At 39.5% G+C, this 21318-nt stretch overlaps 1 protein-coding gene across 9 annotated transcripts in view; it reads left to right on the top strand.

Moving 5' to 3' along the window:
- Window positions 1–21318, top strand: part of NAV2 (neuron navigator 2) — a 422583-nt gene that overhangs the window by 288499 nt on the left and 112766 nt on the right. For all 9 annotated transcript variants that reach the window (XM_066997396.1, XM_048050015.2, XM_048050013.2 and 6 more), the window contains one exon: window positions 20204–21302. In XM_066997396.1, the coding sequence (XP_066853497.1) occupies window positions 20204–21302 (1099 nt within the window). The remainder of the gene's footprint in view (window positions 1–20203; window positions 21303–21318) is intronic.

Below are 21318 nucleotides of genomic sequence, written 5' to 3'. Positions count from 1 at the left end.
AGCAGCTGGCTTTTCTTGAAAAAGCTAAAATCCCTCTTTACTAGAACTGAGGTTATGACTTGCTGTCCTGAAGGTACACACAAAAGAATAGCTTCAAGAAAAACTGGCGCTGGTGAAACAGGCTTTTTCATTTTGTGTCAAAAACAGACAAAGGGGAGTAGAAAATTAATCCAACAATAAGGCATTTTGTTGAGTAGTTTGACAGGAATGGAAAATGACCACTGAAGAGTTCTTCGATGTTTTTATATGATAAATAGCACCATTTATTTTCCTTTCCTCCACTATTGTCAAAGGTGCTTAAAATACATTATTTAAATTTTATTTCAAGAGTCATGTAGTGTAGGGTTCGAAGGCAGGAACATGATGTATTTTTATAAATGTTGCCGAGAAACCGTGTCTATGGCAATGCATCAGAAATGGCGAGTACTGTGTTCTGTCTGTACTGCTGCTTTTTGAATGGCATTTACTGACTTTGTGTCTATTCACTAAGTTAGTAATCTGACAGAATTCATTAGCTCGGGTTTGTAGCTCTGAGCGCTATAATGCGGCATTAACCAGCAGAGTTTTGGAGGACATGACTGGTGAAAACTGAGTAGATTATCCTAGTCTGCTACGGTCAAATTGTTGGCCTAGGCTGGCAGCTAATTCTGTACCCTTAACAAAGTCGTTGCCCTTACAAAGATAGATCCATACTGTGTTTCAATACTGTCTTCTTGCAGCCATTTGGCAGTGTGCCTTTAGGCTCAAGTCTCCGTGTTGTATGTGCATAACTTCTGTTAACAGTAGTGAGTATTTTGAATGAGAGAAAAGCACTGGGCTGACTCAACTTGCCTGTAGTTCTCGTGCTTGTTTCTTTTCGGGAAAATGTGTTTTTCCTTCTCCAGACCCTCGTGCCCTATGCCTGAGTTTAATTTTGGATTATTACCCTATCTAGCAATTACAGCCCAAACCATAGAAGTGAGGGTATTAGAATTGATGGAGCCTTATTTTCCTGTGAGATATTTCCCCGGTCCCCCTCGTCAATACCAGGCCTTGTGCTGGTGTCCCCTGGCTCCTGGACGGGTGAGGCACGGCGAGCGGTGCGGCGCGGCCCGGGCGTGCATCGGTTGGCTGGGCGATCGGTACCTGTGTACGGGTGGGTGGTAAAGCCGGCAGCTGCCGTCAAGAGAGAACTTGAACTCTCTTGGCTTCCCCTCAGCTTACCAAGATGACTAAATAAGGCAAGTCAAGTGCTGGTTTCAGCCTTGACTTTCTTTTCTTCGTTTTCAGAGAAAAATCTTGCCGTTGGTCTTCTGCCTAGCTCCTCTCTCTCACATACAGAGAAATAACAGTCATTTGTCAACTGGGAAGCTTGACTATCAACTGTTTAGGCAGACAGCTCTGCAACACTCATTCCTCATTGTAATCCATCTCTTCAGTAAGATAAAGTGGTTACTGAAGAAGCATACACGATAATCTGCTTCCTCTCAGTGTTGCAAATGCCTGAAAGAAGTTTTAGTTGGTTTTTTGTTTTGTTTTTGAGGTTCATGGCCTTTATATGTTGCATAAAATACTCAGAACTTTGGTTCTGGGAAAAAAAAAATTAAAAAAATCCAGTCATAAATTATGGCCTTCCAAAAAAAAGGGCTTATGTAAGTTGAACTTGACCTTTACTTAAAAACACAGTCATGACATAAAGTTGGTTTGCATCCATGAGAAACAAAACCAGTTGGTCTGACAAATTTTTGGCTTATTTTACATTAATTGTAACATTGCCAGACAAGTTTATTGTCAAACTGCTAAGACAATTCAAGTTTTCTGACCCATATCCTGAAGTTTGCCTAAGGAAATGAGACTTACACGACCATGTTGTGTGTCAGTCAGCTCCCTTGTGGTAAATTTTGATCCCTTTACACAGTACTAGCTCTGTTACGTGTTTTTGGAGAAGGAAACGGGAGAAAAAGAAATCTGTCTGTTTTGGCAGACTGTTTTGGCATGAGTGATCACTTCATGATAGAAGGTAGCCTTTGGTGTGTTACATTTGAATAGTTTCTTACAAAGTAGGATGTAATTTGCAGCCTTTAAATAATCTGTGGCCTTTCTCTCCAAATGCGAACTGTCTTGTTAGTCAGTCGTCTGTGTCTTGTGGCAAAGAAAGTGCATTAATTGAAACAGAATACATCAGAAATGAAAAGGACAGTAAATGGAGCATGGAGGAATAGCTAGCTACTAGAAAATAAATAACCTAGTTGTTTGTTTTTTTTTTAATATTCCACTAGTCAGTTAATGATGAGACCACTGATTTTCAAGAAATCTAGAAAGGATTTATGTAACATCTAAAACTATTATGCTGTTGTATAACAATAATAGATTCTTGGATGCATGCAAGCCAGTGTGTATGTTGAGATATATGTGTACTCTTAGCAAAGGAGTACACATAAGGAGATATTCTCTGTCATAAAGACCTGGAATGTTGCAGGGCTTTGCTTATCCTGAACGTTGGGAACTGAATTGATTTTGCCAGATGACATTTGCAAGCATTGAAAGAAATTGGAGTGTGAAGTCCAAGTCACAGAAATAAAGCTGACTGTAGCTCCCAGTGTGCTTCTGAAGTCTCCTGTGATCGGCTCTGAGCACAGAGGAAGAAGCAGTTGGTGTACTCGGGCCGTTTCCTAGATAGAAGGATGTAAATACAAGGGTTGATGAAAACTGTGGGTCTGCCCTTCGCCCAAGAGTACGCAGGCCAGTGTAGATAATGAGCATGTTTTAAAAGCACTTTTTTTTACTTCTTTATTTTCAGAAGAAAAAAGAAGCTGTGGGAGATGCTATATGTAACAGACTTCTGGAGATTTTGCAGTTGAACTAAAACCTTTTTTGCAAAGCTAAGTTCAGCTTTCTCTTACAAGCAATGATGGATGGATTCAGAGAAAAATTCTGTGACATGAATAAATGTAACTACCGTTGCTTTAACACATAGGAAAAACATAACAGAAATACATCAAGTAGGATTTCTGAGAAAATGAACTATTCACAGACACTTAAGTAGATATAGATTTATTTTTTTTTAAAGTCCTTCTGGTTGTGTGCACACTACAACATTTGGACAAATAAGATTTATTTGTTGTGTGCAAATAAGAAAAAAGAAAAATTCACACCTCAGGATCCTTGTCATGCCTAATGACAGACTCATTCGATTTTCATATGGTTTAATTTTCCATGTAACAGTCAATAATTGAATGCTAACAGATAATTTAAAATAATACAATATTGGTACGCTATTCTTTTTGGATTTTTTGGAGCTTTATGAAAATAGCATTTGCAGTATACATGTGGTCTTTCTCTTGAGCTGTAGAACTAATTGACAGCTGCTGACAGTTGATGCTTAAGTTTTTTGCGTGTAAGATGATAGGGGGACTGATTTTGTTTGTTTGTTTATTTAGAAACCTGTTGAAATCTTGCAGCATTAAATCAGTGTCTAAACTTTTGGCTATTCACTTCTGGAAATCTGTCAAATCTAGAAATCTCAAAGCATTCAAAAATGAAAATAAAAATCAGTTTGGTAGAAGTCATTAGAATATACGTCTGCTGAAATGCATAACTTACAATGATTTATGAAATTAGAATGTGTTAGGATTACACATGTAATTTCCTGTTCATTTCAGCACCTGTTACAGACTTCATACTAACTGATTCAGTATTGTAACTCTGGTGTGTCTACATGTCTACATGTGTTCAGGAACTGCATGCTTTTCATGTGGTGGTATAATTTGTCTGTCGTGGAGTGAGGTCCAGATCTAAGAAGATCTTCAGGAATCACTGTGTGCTTTGGGTGTATAAATCCAGGGGTGAGATCTTCAAGGCTTCCACTTAACACCTTAAGTACTTAGAAGTCCACGAGCAACTATGTTTACAAATTGGAACTTCTCTAGATGCTTAGAATTCCAACAGTGATCACAAGAGATGAGTGAAAGAAGTGGTTATCTGTGGCCCTTGGGTAGGGCTGCCATTTAGCAGGTGGGGGTCTTGGGCTTTCAAACAATTTGGAGGGCTGTCAATCAGACACAGGAACTAAGGAACCATCTAGGAGAAGAACTCAAATTTCCTGTCTTCCAACCATTTTGTTCCACAGAATGGTGGTACTCTTCTGTGTTTCCATGGACTTTGCATATCTTTTTTTTTTTTTTTTTTTTTTTAATGAAGTGGGATAGCTTCCTGCCAATGTCAATGCAATTATCACTTCCCCACAGCTTATAGCATGGAAGCCTGGGAGGATGTGTTTGAGTTGACTGTTGTTGAGGAGGGTGCAAAGCCTGGGTATTTCCCATGTTTTGGGTGAGCGCTCATACGTAAATGCAATGTAAAATAAGAATAGCTTCCTATAACTCACTTGCAAGGTGTTTTACTGTTTTACTTTTCCAAGGACATACTACAGACCCTTAGGTCAAGATAGGCTGCCTTATTGCTGTCCCAAAACTTTGTACTCAAATCTTGATTTAAGGGATGATCTTCTCTTCAGTATTTTCTTTTACTTTCATAGTCTTCACAAGCTCTCTGACACCAGTTTCAAGTTGAAGAGAAGACTCATCTTCTCTAGCAAGGATGACTTAGACACCCATTTCCATCCTCTAGACGCTTTCTTTGAGGTTAGGGCATGATAGCTTAAACTTGCTTTTTGGAGCTAGCCCCCACAGTTTGTATGGAAAATTTCCTTCACACTCATGGGAATTTCAGTGTCCACTTTCCATGTGCCATAAAATGGCAACATGCTATAGAAAATGCTTTTATTTTCAGTGATGAGCCATTTGTAATTGCTGTAGCCTTCTAGGCAGGGTATTTTTGTGTGTAATTGATGTTATAGGCTTTTATTCATATAAAATTACAAAGAGATTAAAAAAAATTAGAATCTAATTGCATTTTTGGATTGTGGGGAAGTAATGATCCACACAGGCTTGTGGTTTTTGATGTCATCATGATCCCTTCATACAATTGGAGCCTTTTAATTCACATCTGAATAGTCCAAGTTATTTAGTCCACGCATATGTAAGTATACCTTTGGCTTACCTTTTTGGCCTTTAACAGCCTTTAACACCACAAACGTCCTGCAACATGAAAAGCACCAGCCACTTCCTAAGGTCACCACTGAACTCAATTATCATAAACATTTCTAGGGAATGTTAACCATCACATGAGCTTTGCATTTCTATGCCTCTATGTGAATTATATGTTAACAGTTATCTTGAGGCTTCCCGTAGCCATATCCTTCTAATTCTCTAAAATGCTGACCAAATAAGAAATACCCAAAACTTCATTTGCTTGTGCAATTTAGAGTAAAGAAAACTACTTTTTGTCCATGGCAGGAAGGAGCCAAACTGCGTCCTAGGTAGAATCAAGCATGAAACTTAAACTGAAGCACTCAACTTCAGTAAAGAGCTCAATACAGTGGACTTTCTCATTAATCTGTTCCAGTGTTTTGCACAGCTATGCAAAATTGACAGTCCTTTGATACAGGCTTTAAAAGCAGTCTGCTGTTCTGCAACATGGTGGGTATTCCTGACCAGCTCTGAACACCTGCAGGTATCTACTGTCTTCACTGATCTTCAGGCACTCGGTTTTCATTTTGCATTATCAAGAGTCTGGTAGCATTGTATGGGAATATTCCGTTTATTACTCTCTGACTTGTATCCCCAGTCTGTAAAATCCCTAAAATTAGGAAGCTATAGGAAATGCCAACTTAATGTCATGTCCAGTATGTTTATGGTGTGATACAGTAATGTGACTGGTAGGCTTACATGCTTAGGTTTATTTTCTATTTTATTCCTAATATTTTATTTAAAATAATCCTACAGAGGGCAGTAGAAGTCCGTGGGAAAAATGACACATTTCCCTTTGGATTGCATTTTAGATAAAATACCAGTAGAGAAAAGGCACTACTGAACTTGGACCATTTCCATATGAGATCAAAGGAAATGTTTATTTTTCAGATTTCTGAAGAAGGCAGTGCTAATAATGTCAGGTTTCTCATAAACAGGAAGTATTAAGAGAAAGAGAATTCATGCATACGTATTCGTGCACTGAAATGAAATAAATGTTTTAATAGCCATATTCTTGCGAACTTACTGATATGAGTCTCATCAGAGGGTTCTGAAATCAGATCCTGCTGACTCAGCTATAATCTGAGCTCCGTGTGTCTCAGTTTCCAGGTATGGATATCCTGTATTTACAGGAAAGTAAGAGAAGTGTGTGTTCCTCTGGTTGATGTTGCATTCCTTTTCTTTCTTTCAAAGTTTAGGTAATGCCTTTTGGAATGCAGTATATTTTTAATCACCGTCTTTTAGTATGTAAAGGCTGGTTGCTGTATTCACAAGAATGCATGGTGAAGGACATAAGGCATGTGGCACAAGTTCCTTTAGGGGAATTTTCTGTCTGGCAATAGGAATAAAGTTCTTCCCTACAAGAATAATTAAATATTGGAAAAGTTTGTCCAGGGAAGTGGCGGAATCTCCCTTGTTGAAGGTATTCACGACTTGCCTTGACAGAGCCCTGGTTAAACTAATCTAAGACCCTGCTTTCATCTGAAGGTTGGAACAAATGATCTCCAGAGGTCTCTTATAACCTGGACTTGTCTGTGATTTCTACAATTGTTAGAAATGGTTAGTTTTGTAGGGTATTAAAAATAGATGGGACATTGACTAAATAGTGTCAGTGACTTCTTTAAGGGACTCTGTTAGGGAGCAGAGGCAAAGCAAAACTGAAGTGTGCTTTGTGATTGATAGTTTTACCTGGTAAGAACAAATCTTTAATATTTTGTTGCTGTCCTAAATGCCTTTCTTATTTAAATGTTCCATCTTTTCCCTTGTTCTATGCTGATGCTCAGTTCTGGTCTGTTGTTGTGTAAAGCTTTGTATATTGCAATGTAATACCGTGATGGTCCAAACTAGACCATGTTCTACTCATTACAGGCATATTTACCCTGCTAACACAGCTAAAATAGTTCCCATACAGAGGGTAGCACTGATATACAGGGAAGTACCAGGATCCACAGATCTCAGAGAATCAGAGATTCTCATGGCAATGACAATTTTGTGTGCATCAAACCTCTGTGGAGTCGGCACTAAGGGGCTGACATTACTTTAGTCCAGCTATGAGCTCTGGCAAGTATGAAATTACCACACTTTGATACTTTTAAATATTATCTCATTTTACATGAGATTAAATGTTAATACTTCATTAAGTATTACCTAGCTAAACAGGAGGAGATATTAGTGTATCTCAAAGGACAGGTAAGGAATTTCTTTGTATATCTTTTTCACGTTGTGGTATCAAAATAGGACTGACTACCAAGTTAGTGAAATGTTGGCATGGAAACCTCCACTCTGCTGAACAAACATTTCTTACTGGTGTATGGTTACGTACGCCAAATGTGTGCTAAAAATGTGTGTGCTTTGTATGTAGGCAGTTATATTTGTCGGTACAGTTCAAGAGGGCATGACATATCTCATCATAGCTTCAGTAGGAATGACTCTCCAAAGTTAAATTCACATAGCTGCAAAGAAGTGTTCACAGCTAGGAATATGAAAACCCACCTGGTACTGACTCCTGGAGGAGTCATGTTAAATCCTGCGTTGATATAAAAAGCACCTGAGAATACATTCTTGGCTCAGTGTGATACTGAGCTTTTCTCAAACTCAGGATTGCTTAAGGTTATTCAAAAGTAGCAGATTTGGATTAAGTCAACCACAAATTAACCAAAGTCAATTTAAAAATACTGACTTTGAGATTGTTGCGTTCTAAGACCTTACCAGGAACAAGATGAGATATGCATAGTGAAATCAAAACGCAGGGTTCTCACCTTTCGTGTCAGGGGTAGTATCTTGAAGGCTGAAGTTTTCAGCAGCATTCAAATGGACGTTGAAGAAAGGGATGTGCATAAAACAATGAGAAGAAGGGTACAGCATAATTAGAGGTTTGGAAAACTTCCTTTGCAGCTAGGTATTTAAAAGATAAATTTATGTTCTTTGTTTAAAAGGTTACTTCTTTGTTACTTACAAGATATCTGTACGGAGTGAGATTTGTATTAATAAGGACTCTTTATTACCTCAGTAGACTTCATATGAGTATCCATTTGTTTGGAATTTGAAACTAGCCCAATTCAGACAGCAAACTAGATTGGGTTTTTAAGAACACGGGTGATTAGCTGTTGAAAGGGATTAAATTAGACATAATGAGTCCAAATTTGATATCTACCAAGAGCTGATGTTCAGGCAGAGGTTAAGGATTTGGCTCAAATTACTGAATGAAATTCTTTGGCTTAATACGTTTAAGGTCAACTCAGATGATCCTAGTAGTTTTCTTGAATTAAAAATCTTTTATTTAAGAGCATGACAATGGAGGACAAGCCCTCTTCTGTAGCTGCACATAAAACCGGATGAAATATTTGATGTTCAAACTGACTGGGGTTGGCTCCTGTATCAAGGACAGGCTGGGCAGTTGTTCTGTCTTCTGATGTTGCATGTCTTCCTCACCGGAAGCCTTATGTTCTGCTTAACCTCACACAGTTTTTCCACTCTCAATAAATTAATAATAATAAACAGGGACAAAAAGCAGACTCTCTCCTTTCTGCCTAATAATAGTATAAGAATGAAAAAAATGTGGTGAAAAAAAAAGAGCTGAGACTTGTAAAACATGATAGAGATTCCTGTTAAGAAGTTAACTTTTTTTTTTTTATACCCATTTATAGTAGCATTCAGTGTAGAGGCTGAATTTGCAACCGAAGGACTTTTCTGGCAGCAGGTACAGGGCCAGTTATTGTCACAGCTGTGGCAGGGGAGCTAAGACGTTGGGTTCATCCAGACAGCTAGAGTCAGAGCTGGTGAAAGGTTACTGGGATGGCCGAAGTTACAAGTGATTATCCATCTATCTATTTATGCATGCATCCATCCATTCACACACATGGTCAGCCTGTTCCAGGGCTCAGCACCGCCTCTTCTCCTACTCTTCCTTGTTTCCTGGCCAAAGAAAAAGCCATTCTTTGTGGTGTTTAAGGGTTGAGATGATCACACGACACTGACCACAATGAAAGGTTTGACTGACTGCTGTGTTACGGTATTACAAGTGTGATGTTTAAAGCAAACAACCCCCCTGGCTGTTCCTGTTCAGTGGTGGTCAGGTTGCCAGCTGCAGCGCAAACATTTCTTTGCAGGCATGTCAATAACCACCCTGGTCTGATGAGAACTCATTTCAAATTGCTATTGCCCTTTGGGGAAAAAAAAAAAAGTTTAAATAAACTGATTTTATTGTCCCCAATTCATATCAACATGATTTCAAGCTAGAGACCATAACCATATTATAAAATTTTCATTTAACAGTGGGAGAAAACAGTGACGTCCCAGTGCTGGTAAATGAATCTTTTGGGCCTAAAATAGCATTTGTACTCTGTGGTTTTGTTCATTTTGGTAGCCAGGCAAGAGGAGTTATTAGACAAGGGATTGTTTGACTGCCTGAGAAGAGGTAACATGAAAGCCGGGCCTCCAGATCTGATCTCGCAGGTGGCTGCTGTGCAGCTCTGTGCTTGTGAAGCTCTGAGGAAGGCTGTGTTTGTTACTGGCGTCGCTCTGAACCTCTGCAGCGTGCGAAGCTTGCCAGGGTCTGCTGCCAATTAGTCTCACGGGGAGCTTTTCAGAAAGCTCAGTGTGGACCCTGCTTTAAAGGGATCTGAAAGCCACTTGCAGTGCCCTCCCATGTGTTTAAAAAGTCATGGTAATGTTGGTAGCTGATAGAAGCTAGCAAACAACAGTTACTGTAATAAGTCTTAGCATTTTGGATGATAGCTTTTGGTAATTAAAGGCTGAATAGTCCTGAAATAGAAGTGTCTGATATCTTACGAAAGAGAGAGTATATACAACTCCAAAAAGGCAATTTGCAGCTTTTTGGACTCGCTGTCTGCACAGCGCTCCCTGCCCAGTCGGTCCCTGCAACACCTGGTGGCAGCCAGGCGGCTCGCTAAATAACACAGAAATGAGAAATAAAGCCTGGTGTCTCGAGCATAGTCCTTTACGTGCAGTGTGCAACTGTGATTTCCAGCAGAGAACTCTGATATACTTCAATTGATCCAGAAAAGGCATTGACCTTCTCTGTGTGAGCAGCCGAAACTACTGCTGGCCGTGCCAAAGCCCCAGCGCTGCGCCCAGCTCTGCGGCTGCTGGGGGCCAGCTGGTCGCACTGGGGGGCAGCAGCAGCGTTAGCAGCACGCTCCAGAATATCAGAAATCAGCGGAGGTCCTGCGATGGACAGATGCCTCTGAACAGCGTGTGGATGTCGGAAAGCTGGGAAGTGGTTTCATAGAATGAAACGGTCGTCCCCTGCGACAGATTGCTGTAAGTTAAAGGTTTTTTTTTGTGGCAGTCGTATCTTTCTTCATGACTGAAATTGTGTTTGTGTAGGTTTAGAAAAAAATTCCGGGGTTTGACTTTCTAGAACAGTCACTGTGACTTCTGTTTAGTACCCAGTGTGGTTTTAGCTCTGTTTTCGGTTTTCTTTTTCTTCAGAAAATTGAGTGAGCCTAATGTTTACTTTTGAAGTGGTGACTTGATAAGACTGTGCAAAAGTTCCTCAGATTTAAAGAACCGCAAAAGCGGAAAAGGGATTTTCACTCTTAAATAAAAGTGTTTGGCTCAACAGAGAATGTGAAAACATCACAAATTTAGGTCATTCCCCCTTTTAAAAATGTACAAGTGCTTCATCTCGGTGAGGTGCGAAGCAAGGAGCAGATTGCGCTTGGTGTTTAGAAGGCTGCCTGTGTGCCCACGTGTGCTGACAGCCCAGAGTTGCTCTTCGTCCTTGCTGACTGACAGCTTTCTCTGCAAGTCAGACCAATGATAAAACAAGTTTACATAATTTGCCTTGACAAATCCATAACCTTACATGAAAAGATGCAACGTAGTTGGTGTTTCCTACCATTCTGCTGTATGCACTACCAAAAAGCAGATGCTGGAGTAACTCTATCAAGTTTTCTAAATATAAACTTAGAGTGGAGGTATTTATCAAATGTCCACTGTGATTTATTTATCTTTTGATATCGTGAATTTGATGTGGCTTAACGGAAAAAATAAAAACAGAGAGAGAAAGGAAAGTGCATGGGATGACATGAAAGGTACTCTTAGAGTCTGATTGATTGTTTCGTGTTTTCTTCCTGGGAGAATTGCTAGGTTTTTGTTTGCTCCTTAGTCTAAAACTACTTTACACTATCATTAGACAATTTTGAGCCACAATTTTGCAGAGCAGATACACCTGGTTTTAACTCTGTTTAAAGACCAGCATTTAAAATTGTGATAAGTTTACAGCATACATTATCTGGTTTTGGAATTGCATCTGTAAATGAACAGCGGAGTCTGTGCTCCAGCTCTGCAGTAAAACCAAGTGTGCCTGTACCCGAGCGGTGTTTGCTCGTCTGTTCTGAAACGTCCTGTGGCAGATCTGACAGTCGCTTACTGTGTTCCTTCCGGTGTCTGTTTAGTATTATAGGTAGCTTTTAAAAATAAATAAAACAATCAATGGAAAGAGTCAGGATTTTGCTTGGCTAAAAATTAGGCATGTTATTGCCCCCCAGTCTCTGTCCTGTTTATAACTGTCTTTACATATTTGAAGACTTGCGATGCCTCCTCTCAGCCTTCTATTTTCTAGACTAAACAAACTCTACTACTTCAAGTTTCCTCTCGTAGGTTCTTATAGGTTCTCTGTGATAAATCTGGTTTGTCTTGATGATCTCTCCTGGCCTCTTTTGGGGCTGTCAATCTCTTTTAGAGAGGTGCTAGAGCTGGATGCAGTGCTTCATGTGAGGCCTTACTCTTGTGCTGAGTAGGGTGGACTAATTACATTATGTTTTATATGTGACACTCAGAATGCATTCCTGAATGACGTTTGTTTTTTCCTTAGTGTCACATTCTAGAGGGATGCAATTGTTATATACTGTAACTCCTATTTCTTTTCTGCAGTATTGTTGCATAGCTGATTATTTGTGCTTTTATATTTAGGCATTTAATTTCTCCTAAGTACAGAACATTTCAGTCAACTTTAATACACGTAATTGTATTGACTCAAACTATTTCTCCCAGTTACAGTGGATTATTTCCTCTATATTTCCCTACACGTAAGGTTACTGGCTTATGTCATGAGGTGACTGTCATGGGAGTCAGTGTCAAGCAACATGCTTGTCTGTGTATCCTTGGGTATTGCTTGCATCCTGTCACTTTTCCAAATATGTTTTCAAAAGATTGGCTCATCTGAGTGAATCTTCAGCAACATACTTATATTGCGTGTGTGCCTGTAAGACAGCTTAAAGACTTTCAGAATTTAACAAGCCGTATGGCACGTTTATAGGACAAGACACAAGTATGCAGTAAATCATATTCATGTTCAATTCTACAACTTTTTTAACTGGCTAAACTTGGCATTTAAAAATATGTCCTCTTTTACCTAAACGTAGGCTAACTGAAGGTTTAGTCGCAATTGAAATGGAGCTTTGCAAGACCACAGAACCTTGCCGTAGTTCGTGTAAGCCTTAGGAACAAGCCAAAATTGTATTTTAAAAAAGTTTTTGGAAAAAAAAAGAAAAAAGAGAAATAGCCAATGACATGCTCTAAAGTGTACAGTTCATTAGGATTAGGAAAAAAAAAAAAAAAAACACCAAACACCCTTGTGCTTTGAAGTAAAATGTAACCTTGAGAAGGAGCCCAGTGCACATCTGTAGAGCTGTACAGGAGACAGTGGAACCACACTAATTTATACCAGCTGAAGAGCTGGCCCGGGATTTCATGGACTTTACAGTTCGTAGATGTTTCCTTTTAAAATAAATATTTACCATTTCCCGTAAATTTATTGCTGGGTGAATTGTGCCAGAGGAGCAACCATGGAAACTGAAGTTCACTATTAAATCATAGGAAAGAAAACAGGAGTATTGCTACATCCCAGACTTCTGTAAGTGCCAGTATGCTTTTACCACACCAGTAGAAGCCTCCTCTCCCTGGGTATAAGTATATTTCAGCATCTCTGGCCTCTTCCATTTGAGGCTTTTCAGTTGAGCCTTTTGACTGGTCCTTGTCCATAACCAAATGCACCTACAGAATCCATCACTGGCTCCAGAGAACTACTGCCACTTCTGAAGTGGTTGATGAACATCACGTTGTGGTCAACCCTTCATGACTGTAACGAATAGTAGTAGATCATTACTTGCATGTTGTCCTGGCTTGAGAGATCTGCTGCTGCAGATTTCCAACCTAGAAATTGAATGGATTCAACGCATTTTTTATTTTAAGTCTAGCTTATAATATGGTATTATTCTTCCTTAAAGTAGTCTATAGCTTTGCCCAGTGATCTGATAAATGCTAAAAAAAAAAAAAAAAAAAAAAAAACACATGAAGATGTCCAGCCTGACACTGTTCCACTGGTGGCTGTTGCGTGAGAGGAAGAAGTTAAAAAATTATTTTCTTCCACTCCTATGACCAGAACTTTGGTGACACAGCTAGGTCAAGGAGTTTAGAGTAGTTTCATTGAGCAGAAAGATGAAATGAAGAAGACCATAGTGTAGAAAGTAGTATCTGTCTATCTGCTGTTTTATATACAAGTTTAATAGGTTTGCACATATTTACGTATGTTCACGTATAGGTGTCAATATATATGATGGTAAAGTACTGGTATTGCTAAATGGTTTGATTTGACTCATCTGGTTAAACAGAATACCCATGTTCGAGAATACATTGGTATTTGCAACTTTACTGTTTACAGCTAGACAATTATGTGACTTCTGAATGAGCAGAATACGATATTTCTCAGTTAGTAGGTGGCTTAGCTTGGTGCATCGATTCATCAGTGGGAGTTTTCTGAGGTGTTTTTTCCTAATGCCTGTCACTTCTCTTCTAAAAAATTGATTCCATTTCTACCTCCGTGGTCATTCCAAGCCCAAACTGGAGCTAGTGCTAATAATCAGAATAGCCAAGTGTCAGTGTTCTCTACGTGTGGTTCTCAGACCACTAACATGTTTATGGCATATTTCATATCCTACCAACTTGTAGGATAGGTGTTTTGGGTTGAGGCCACTGTGTATACATATTGTCGATGCCACCTCTGTGTAAAGGCTAATGAAGACTCCTCAACAGCTCCTTGCCTGGAATTCATTAATGAATTGAATAACCCTCTTAGGAGTAATCTTGGGGGATTTTATTGTACAAATAATGAGAAGAAAAATCAAGAGTAATGAATAAGAATGGTATTTGTCTAGGACGAAATGGAGAGTGCAACTCGTTTGGAATGGCACAGTAAACTTGCTTTCATTATTTTATGGCAATAGAACTGGTATGTGGTTGACGGAGGTCCCTCCAACTTCTTTCTTAAGCAGTCATGTGGACAGCATTTTGAGTTTTACAGTAACTAAACAAAAACAACAAGCAATTCAAGTGTCTTAGTCGGTTATGTCAAGACAATGAGAAAAGGATTGCCTGTGCTCCAATTTTATTTCCCTTCACCTCAGCAAAAATACCAAGTCTTGGCGATGTAAACTAGTAAACAACAGTACTATTGTTTCATATGCTGAAGCTTTGCGTGAATGGAGGGAACTTTACAGAAATGTGAAAGCTTAGTGACTGGCATATCTTCAGCCTCTGGTACGGGTTTTCAGACGTACAGTACGTTGTTGTGAATACACGCAACTGCTATTGAAGTTGCATAGCCTACCTTGTTGAGGCTGAATAAGTAAAGGAAGGATGGAAGGAAATGAAATGGAAAATATCAAGGAGTAAGGGTAATTTTTCTCCTGTATTACAATAAATTGAATCACCCCTAAAGGGAAGGCCAGTGGATAGAAGTTGAGGAAACCAACTCTAGTCAGCTTGATGAAATTTTTGTACTCAGCAAAGCGAAATGTTTCTTAACTGATCGTCTCTCAGATTACGCAGAGTTTCCCTATCTGGCAATCTCTGCCTTTGAGAAAACATTTTTGTTGCTTTTTGCTGTGGGCCAGAGTAGAAGAGAGAATACAAAGATTCACTCATCTTGCCCGTGGAGGCCGTGCCTCTTCCCCAGCCTTAAGCCAGCCAGTCAGCCTGCTTGCTCCACACAGCTTTAGTTCTCTAGGGTCAGCGGTGTTACAACTGAAATAGAAACTTCTGTGAATCTGAAGAGTTTCGCTTATTTTGAGGGAGGGCTGTGTGCCAGGGTACTCTTGTTAGGAACATTCTGCTCTACCTGTTCTTGTTTTGGGTTATGGAAAGATTCTGATTTTTATAGTAGGTTCCTGGCAGAAATACAGACGTTTCCATACTTCAGGGGTTCGCTAGGCATGATAAATCACCACTGAAGAATAGCTCAACTAAAAAGCTTTTCTCTGTAGGACTCTTAATTGCAGTGTTTTGAAGGAGAGTCTTCTGGTTGGTGGATTGGGGAAGGTCAGGACTCACTAATTATTCCTCTACATGGGAAATGATGAAACTGCCACAACAGTTTCTGCAGTTCTGACACTATAATGTCATAGAGCTGCTCTGCTTTTACGTCCTAAATTAGAGTTTGGTTGTGGATTTCCTTTTAACTCAGTTATCTAATCTATGGGCTGGACTAAAAGATATTTCTCTTCATGAGAACTTCTTATTTTTCCCATAGCTTTGAAATAAAAAATGACAGCTTATTCATTCTGAAATGAATAAAAATAGTGTGAAGTTCTTGACCCTTCTAAGAAGACATAACTATGAGAGTATCCTTTGTCTTTGTGTTGCTTTTCATGCTTGTAATGAAAATGTTTTTGAAAGTTTTCGGTTATAGCAAATCAAAGTACACTTGCTTAGACTGAACATGACAAATGATGGGAAATTGCATATATTTTCTCCTGACCTTATTATAACGTAAGCTCTCAAAGACTTCAGTGGGAGATTTAAATCATAAGCCTTCGGATTCTTTTTTTTCATCACAAATGGGTAGGTTTGCAGTTAAGACTTTGCAGGAGCAGCTGAAATCAGATTTACCCATGCTACAGTGCGTATTGGCATTGGAACTAGACCACCAACATCTTTTTAACAGGAACACTAGGAACAAAATAGATTTCAGGCCAAGATTTGACTTTGAAAAGAGGAAAGAGATCATTATTTATTGTAGACCGTAGCTTGGTTTTGAAAACATTTCTTTTATAGTCAGTTTTAGTTAATGCAGGTTGCTGAAGAAAGAAAATATCTCCCTCACAAAGGAACGCATGAGAAATAATAAGCTTATTAATCGAATGCATGAAACCTGCTCTCCTTTTCATGAAAGAAGGGCCTATGCTACTCTGAATAAAACTTTCCCCTTTGCATGCTGATGTATTATCCACATATTGATGTTACTGCTTCATTAGGAAACCTAGCATTTGAATCTACATTCTGGCAGCAGAATCCCTTTCGTTTACCAAGATTGGTCTTAGGAGTAAAAGAGCCAGCAGACTTGTTTGTGAGAAAGAAAGAAATGGAGAATCAGAAAAAGGCTGGAGCTTTCGTAAACTGAAGCCATTTTTCAAGAGTGTGTTTTACGGTGAACCTTTCATTTCTTACATTAGCATTCTATGGTAGAATCTAAGAAAAACTTGAGGACTTGGAATTTCCAGTTTCACTGTATTTGGCCTGAGAATAAATCAAAATCCATCCAGTTTGTGTAAGAAAATATCTTCTTTCTTTTCCCCAAAGTGTAACAGCTTAGCGCATATATATATATATATATATTTCAAAGTTTATAAATATTTTTTCATTGGTATCAAATGTGTAGAATCCAGCATTCATAGAATGTGCTTACTGGAAAACGTTAGGTAGAGACTCTAAAAATTACATTTATGTCCCCATATACCCATTTTTAAAAAGTTGTTACAGTCATAGTATTGTTGTCCTAATTCTGATTTATCTGACATGTTTGTAGATGAGAAGAAACTCTCTGAATGGAATTGTATTATATTCATTCTACACCACTGGCAGTGGAAGTGCAACTGAGCTCCAAACAGATGTGTGTATGCATTGGGGTCAAACTGAATGCTGTGTTTATTTAAGAAAAAAAAAAAAGTGTATATTGTTCAATGACCAAACCAAATCTCAAAACAAAACACGTAAAAACATTCAGAGAAATTAGAAATGAAAAAGTTCTGGATTTTGTTGGGGGGGAAAAAAATGCTTTTGGATTTGGAAAAATAATCCATTTCATTTGATAGAGCAAAACCTTTTTCCTAAATGTCCAATGAGTGGAGCACTCAGCTGGGCTGTTAGGAGGAAGTTCATTTCCCAAGTGAAACAACACTTGCTGTTTACTTCCAGGAAAACATTGTATTGCTCATAGGAAGGCTGTGCTGATGTGGGCGTTGCCTTCTGTTTCTCCTCCCGCAGCTGATGTGCAGCATGTTAACAGTGAGCTCAGTGTTTGAGCTAGAGGTGGACTTTTACAATTGGGTTGTGGACCACAGCCTGGTCCTCAGGTATCTGTTTTCTGAGGTGTGTGCTTCAGCCTGCAGGTTGCACCTCATGCTAAGACTCTAGGTAGGCTCTGAGATTAGGGAATGCAGAATGGCCTTGTTCTTACGCATAAACACACAACTTGTGGTGTTTTGTGTTTTTGTTTTTTGGTGTTTTTTGTTTGTTTTTTTTTTTTTTTAACTTTAGTTAAGAGTCTCTTTGAAAAGATCACATTTCTTTTCCAAGGATGTTCCATTGGCTGCGTGCTCAGGCTGAGCACCCCGTGCTGGGTTTGTGTTGCTGCATATCTTGTACTAGCCAACTGCACAAATAGCTCTTCCCCCTGCTTCCTGCTGTATTCTCTAGGTATATGTAAAGTAATAAGCACTACTTGGTAGGTGGCTCCTTTATCAATGAATTTCCATGCATCACTTTTATGTTGTCCTAGTCAATTTCCCTATTACTCCTTGCAACTTGGTTTTCCTGAGAGAGTAAAGGGTTCGCTGCCCATTTTGATTTATACATTAGGTTCATCCCTGGATCCGGTTCTAAATTTGGCCTGTGTACGGCCATGAATCAGACAGATCTGTTGATTTATGGGCATAGGTATGCTTTATGTCAAGATCTGTTCAACTTTATTAGGCTGGAATGGACTAGGGACTTAGTTTTGGAAGTACTGTGAATCTGCTGTTTCTGTGGAAGTACCCAGGTATTGAGATGGGCAATTACTCTTATTTATTCATTAGCTGAAGCTATACAAATTATTTGCAAATGACGCACAGTTGGGAGTTTTGTGAAGCTTTTGTTGCATTGCTGAGTGTCTTCTGTGGAATGCAGGCTGAGACAAAGGCTTGCTTGTTTGGACATCACAAAAGGAGAGCATAGCGGCGTTGCAATCAGAAGTAGATGTTGATAGGTAGGAGGACATCTGGAAATAAAAAATAATAAAAAGCAGCAGTGTACTGTCAAAAGCATCAAGGTAAAAGCAATGGTGCAGAGCATCTAAAAGCTGAGGGAGTAATATTTCCAACAGCTTATATAGTAGCTCTGACCTTGCCTTCCTCCTGTCTGTGGGCAGGGCACAGTGACATTGGGTCAGTACCCTCCCTGCGCTGGCAGGTAGTGTGACTCCTGCACTATCACTTGCTCAGCCTTCCTTGATCCATCTGATTGAATTGAGCAGGTTTGAGCAGAGCAAGTGTCATTGCTGTTTGGGGTGTTTGGTGGCTTGGTTTTTCTTTGTGTGCTAGACTAAAACAGGGGTAATTCCCTTGAAGTCAGCAGGCTAGCAGTGTCGTGAAAGAAGCATGATGTGTCTGTAAACTGGTAGATGCTTCTTTCCATCTGCACGTGGGTAGTTGGACTTAGGAAGAGGACTAGCAAGAACAGCCAATATAATAGTTACTGGTTAATAACGGTCCTGGAAATCTTCCAACTTCAGTAATATTTTTTTAAAGTATCATTAATTCATGCTTTGTCCATAACCCTGTGAAATGACTGAGTTTATTATTAAGGAATCTCTAGTACTCTTAGAAACCCGATTCTACATTAAGTCATGAAGATGTATGTGCTTTAAATCTTTAGTAGATCTGGTTTGGATCAGAGGAGGGAGGTTAACAGAGCCGTATCTTCAGTGAGCAGCTGAAAGTGAAGTAAAACAGTCCCTGTGTGGTTGCAGCGGTTCATGATTTACAGGACTGAATTCACTGGGCTGCTCCTGCTGCCGAAAACGCACGCTCTCAACCGCTGTTGATTTTTGAATTAAAAAAATGCAGCTCTATACACAGTTTACTTTATTGCTAGAGGGCAGAGAAATATAGGTAAGAGCCGTTAATCCCCAGCAGGCTGCTGGGCAGGCAAACAGACATAGATGACAAAAGTTAATTGGAAACATGAGCAGTTTAACAGAAAACATATTTGTGATAATTGAGAGAGTAACGTCTCCAGAAAGGAAACTCAGCAAAGAGAAACTTCAGAAGAGAAGTGGCCACTGGTAGGTGAGTGTGATTTTTCAAGCTTTCTTTAAGCTCTACACTAATTTCTCACAAAGAACAAATAACATTAAAAGCAACTAAGATTCCCTCTCTCTGAGGGGGAGGGCTGTACAATTACTGCCACTAGTTTCTCTTACAGCTGGATTAAGATGTGTTGTAATATATAATTTGGGTTCATTGCATAAGGGCACAATTGGTTTTGTTTTTGTATATGGAGTTTTCTTCTACCTTTTTGCATATGATGATCTCTTCCCCTTAACTGAAAGAGCTCCAGATTTATTTTTTTGCCTTACTCTTGCATTTTTTATATTTGAGGTTTTTCTAAGAATTTAACTCGGACAGCAAAAATTTTGCCAAAAGCAGAGAGAACCCTTAGTTAGAAAATAGTGCTGTGTTTTTGCTAATGAAAAAGTATTATGAACCTAATAAGGGAGAACACATGGCAAAAAAACACATTTTGGTTTGAACTGGAGGAAGATTTTTTTCTTTTTTTTTCCTTCTTTCCTTTAAAGAGCAAGTAAATGTAAATTACATAGTAGGAGCTTGCTGCTGTTCAGCTGGATAGGAGGATAGGAAAAGATAACTGGCTTTTATTTTCATTAAGTGATACTGGTGTTTAAAATAGTGAGATGTGTTTATCTTTTTAATGTTACTAATGTAAAGTCCCTAATGTTTTATTGCAGAAAGAATCTCAGACCAGCTTTAATACCAGGTACTACTGTATTTTTTTGTGTGTGTGTTTTTTTATTGTTGTTTTTCTTTTTCTCTTTTTTCTTTTTTTTCCAGAGCCTGCAGACAGTACCGCCTTCCAGCCCACAGGAATGAATGAAAATGTATCATCCTCAGTTCAAAGCTGCAGCAGTACTGTTAGTTGCAATAACTCATCAGCCATCCCTCAGCCCAGCTCTGCTATTAAACCTTGGCGCAGCAAATCCCTCAGTGCTAAGCACACAGCTACGTCTTCCATGTTATCCGTAAAGCAGCCAGTACCGGAGCCTCCAAAGCCACCGTCAGAGATTATCAAAACAACTCCCAATGGCCAAAAATCCATGCTTGAAAAATTGAAACTCTTCAATAGCAAAGGAGGCTCCAAAGCAGGAGGGACAACACTCGAGTGTTCAGGGTCTCGGGACAACAGTTGTGAAAGGCTAGAGACACTTCCCAGCTTTGAGGAAAGCGAGGAAAATGATGCCGCAAATCAGAATGTGAACAATCCAGGATCTATGTCCAGTAGTCCCAAAATTGCACTCAAGGGAATTGCACAAAGAACTTTTAGCCGGGCACTGACTAATAAGAAAAGTTCTCCCAAGGGTAATGAGAAGGATAAAGAGAAACAGAAAGAGAAGGAAAAGGATAAAAGTAAAGACGTTGCAAAAAGAACATCTATCACTGAAAAGCTGGACATGAAAGAGGAACCAAAAGAAGAACAGACAGCGCTAGCAACAACAGAGATGCCAAAAAAGTCCTCAAAGATTGCAAGCTTTATCCCTAAAGGAGGAAAGCTGAATAGCGCCAAGAAGGAGGCCTCTGCCCCTTCGCACAGTGGAATACCAAAACCAGGAATGAAAAACACCACAGGGAAATCCTCAAGTGCCCCAGTTTCTGCAAAAGAGAGTGAGAGAAGCCGCAGCGGGAAACCTGGCTCAGGGCTCTCGCATCAGAAGTCTCAGCTAGACAGCAGGAATTCCAGTTCCTCTTCGAGCTTAGCCTCTTCTGAAGGAAAAGGTATAGGAGGCCTCAACAGCAGCAACAGCAGCCAGTCTGTCAATGGACCAGCCGCTACGACACACACGACAGGAAGCAATACTGTGAGTGTTCAGCTACCTCATCCCCAACAGCAATACAGCCACCCGAACACTGCCACAGTAGCTCCGTTCATGTACAGGTATGGTTAACTGCTC

This window comes from Anser cygnoides, chromosome 5, assembly GCF_040182565.1.
Source record: "Anser cygnoides isolate HZ-2024a breed goose chromosome 5, Taihu_goose_T2T_genome, whole genome shotgun sequence".
In the NCBI taxonomy this organism is placed as follows: Eukaryota; Metazoa; Chordata; class Aves; order Anseriformes; family Anatidae; genus Anser; species Anser cygnoides.
The sequence above is the reverse complement of the archived record's forward strand: the minus strand, read 5'-3'. Positions and strand labels throughout refer to the sequence as shown.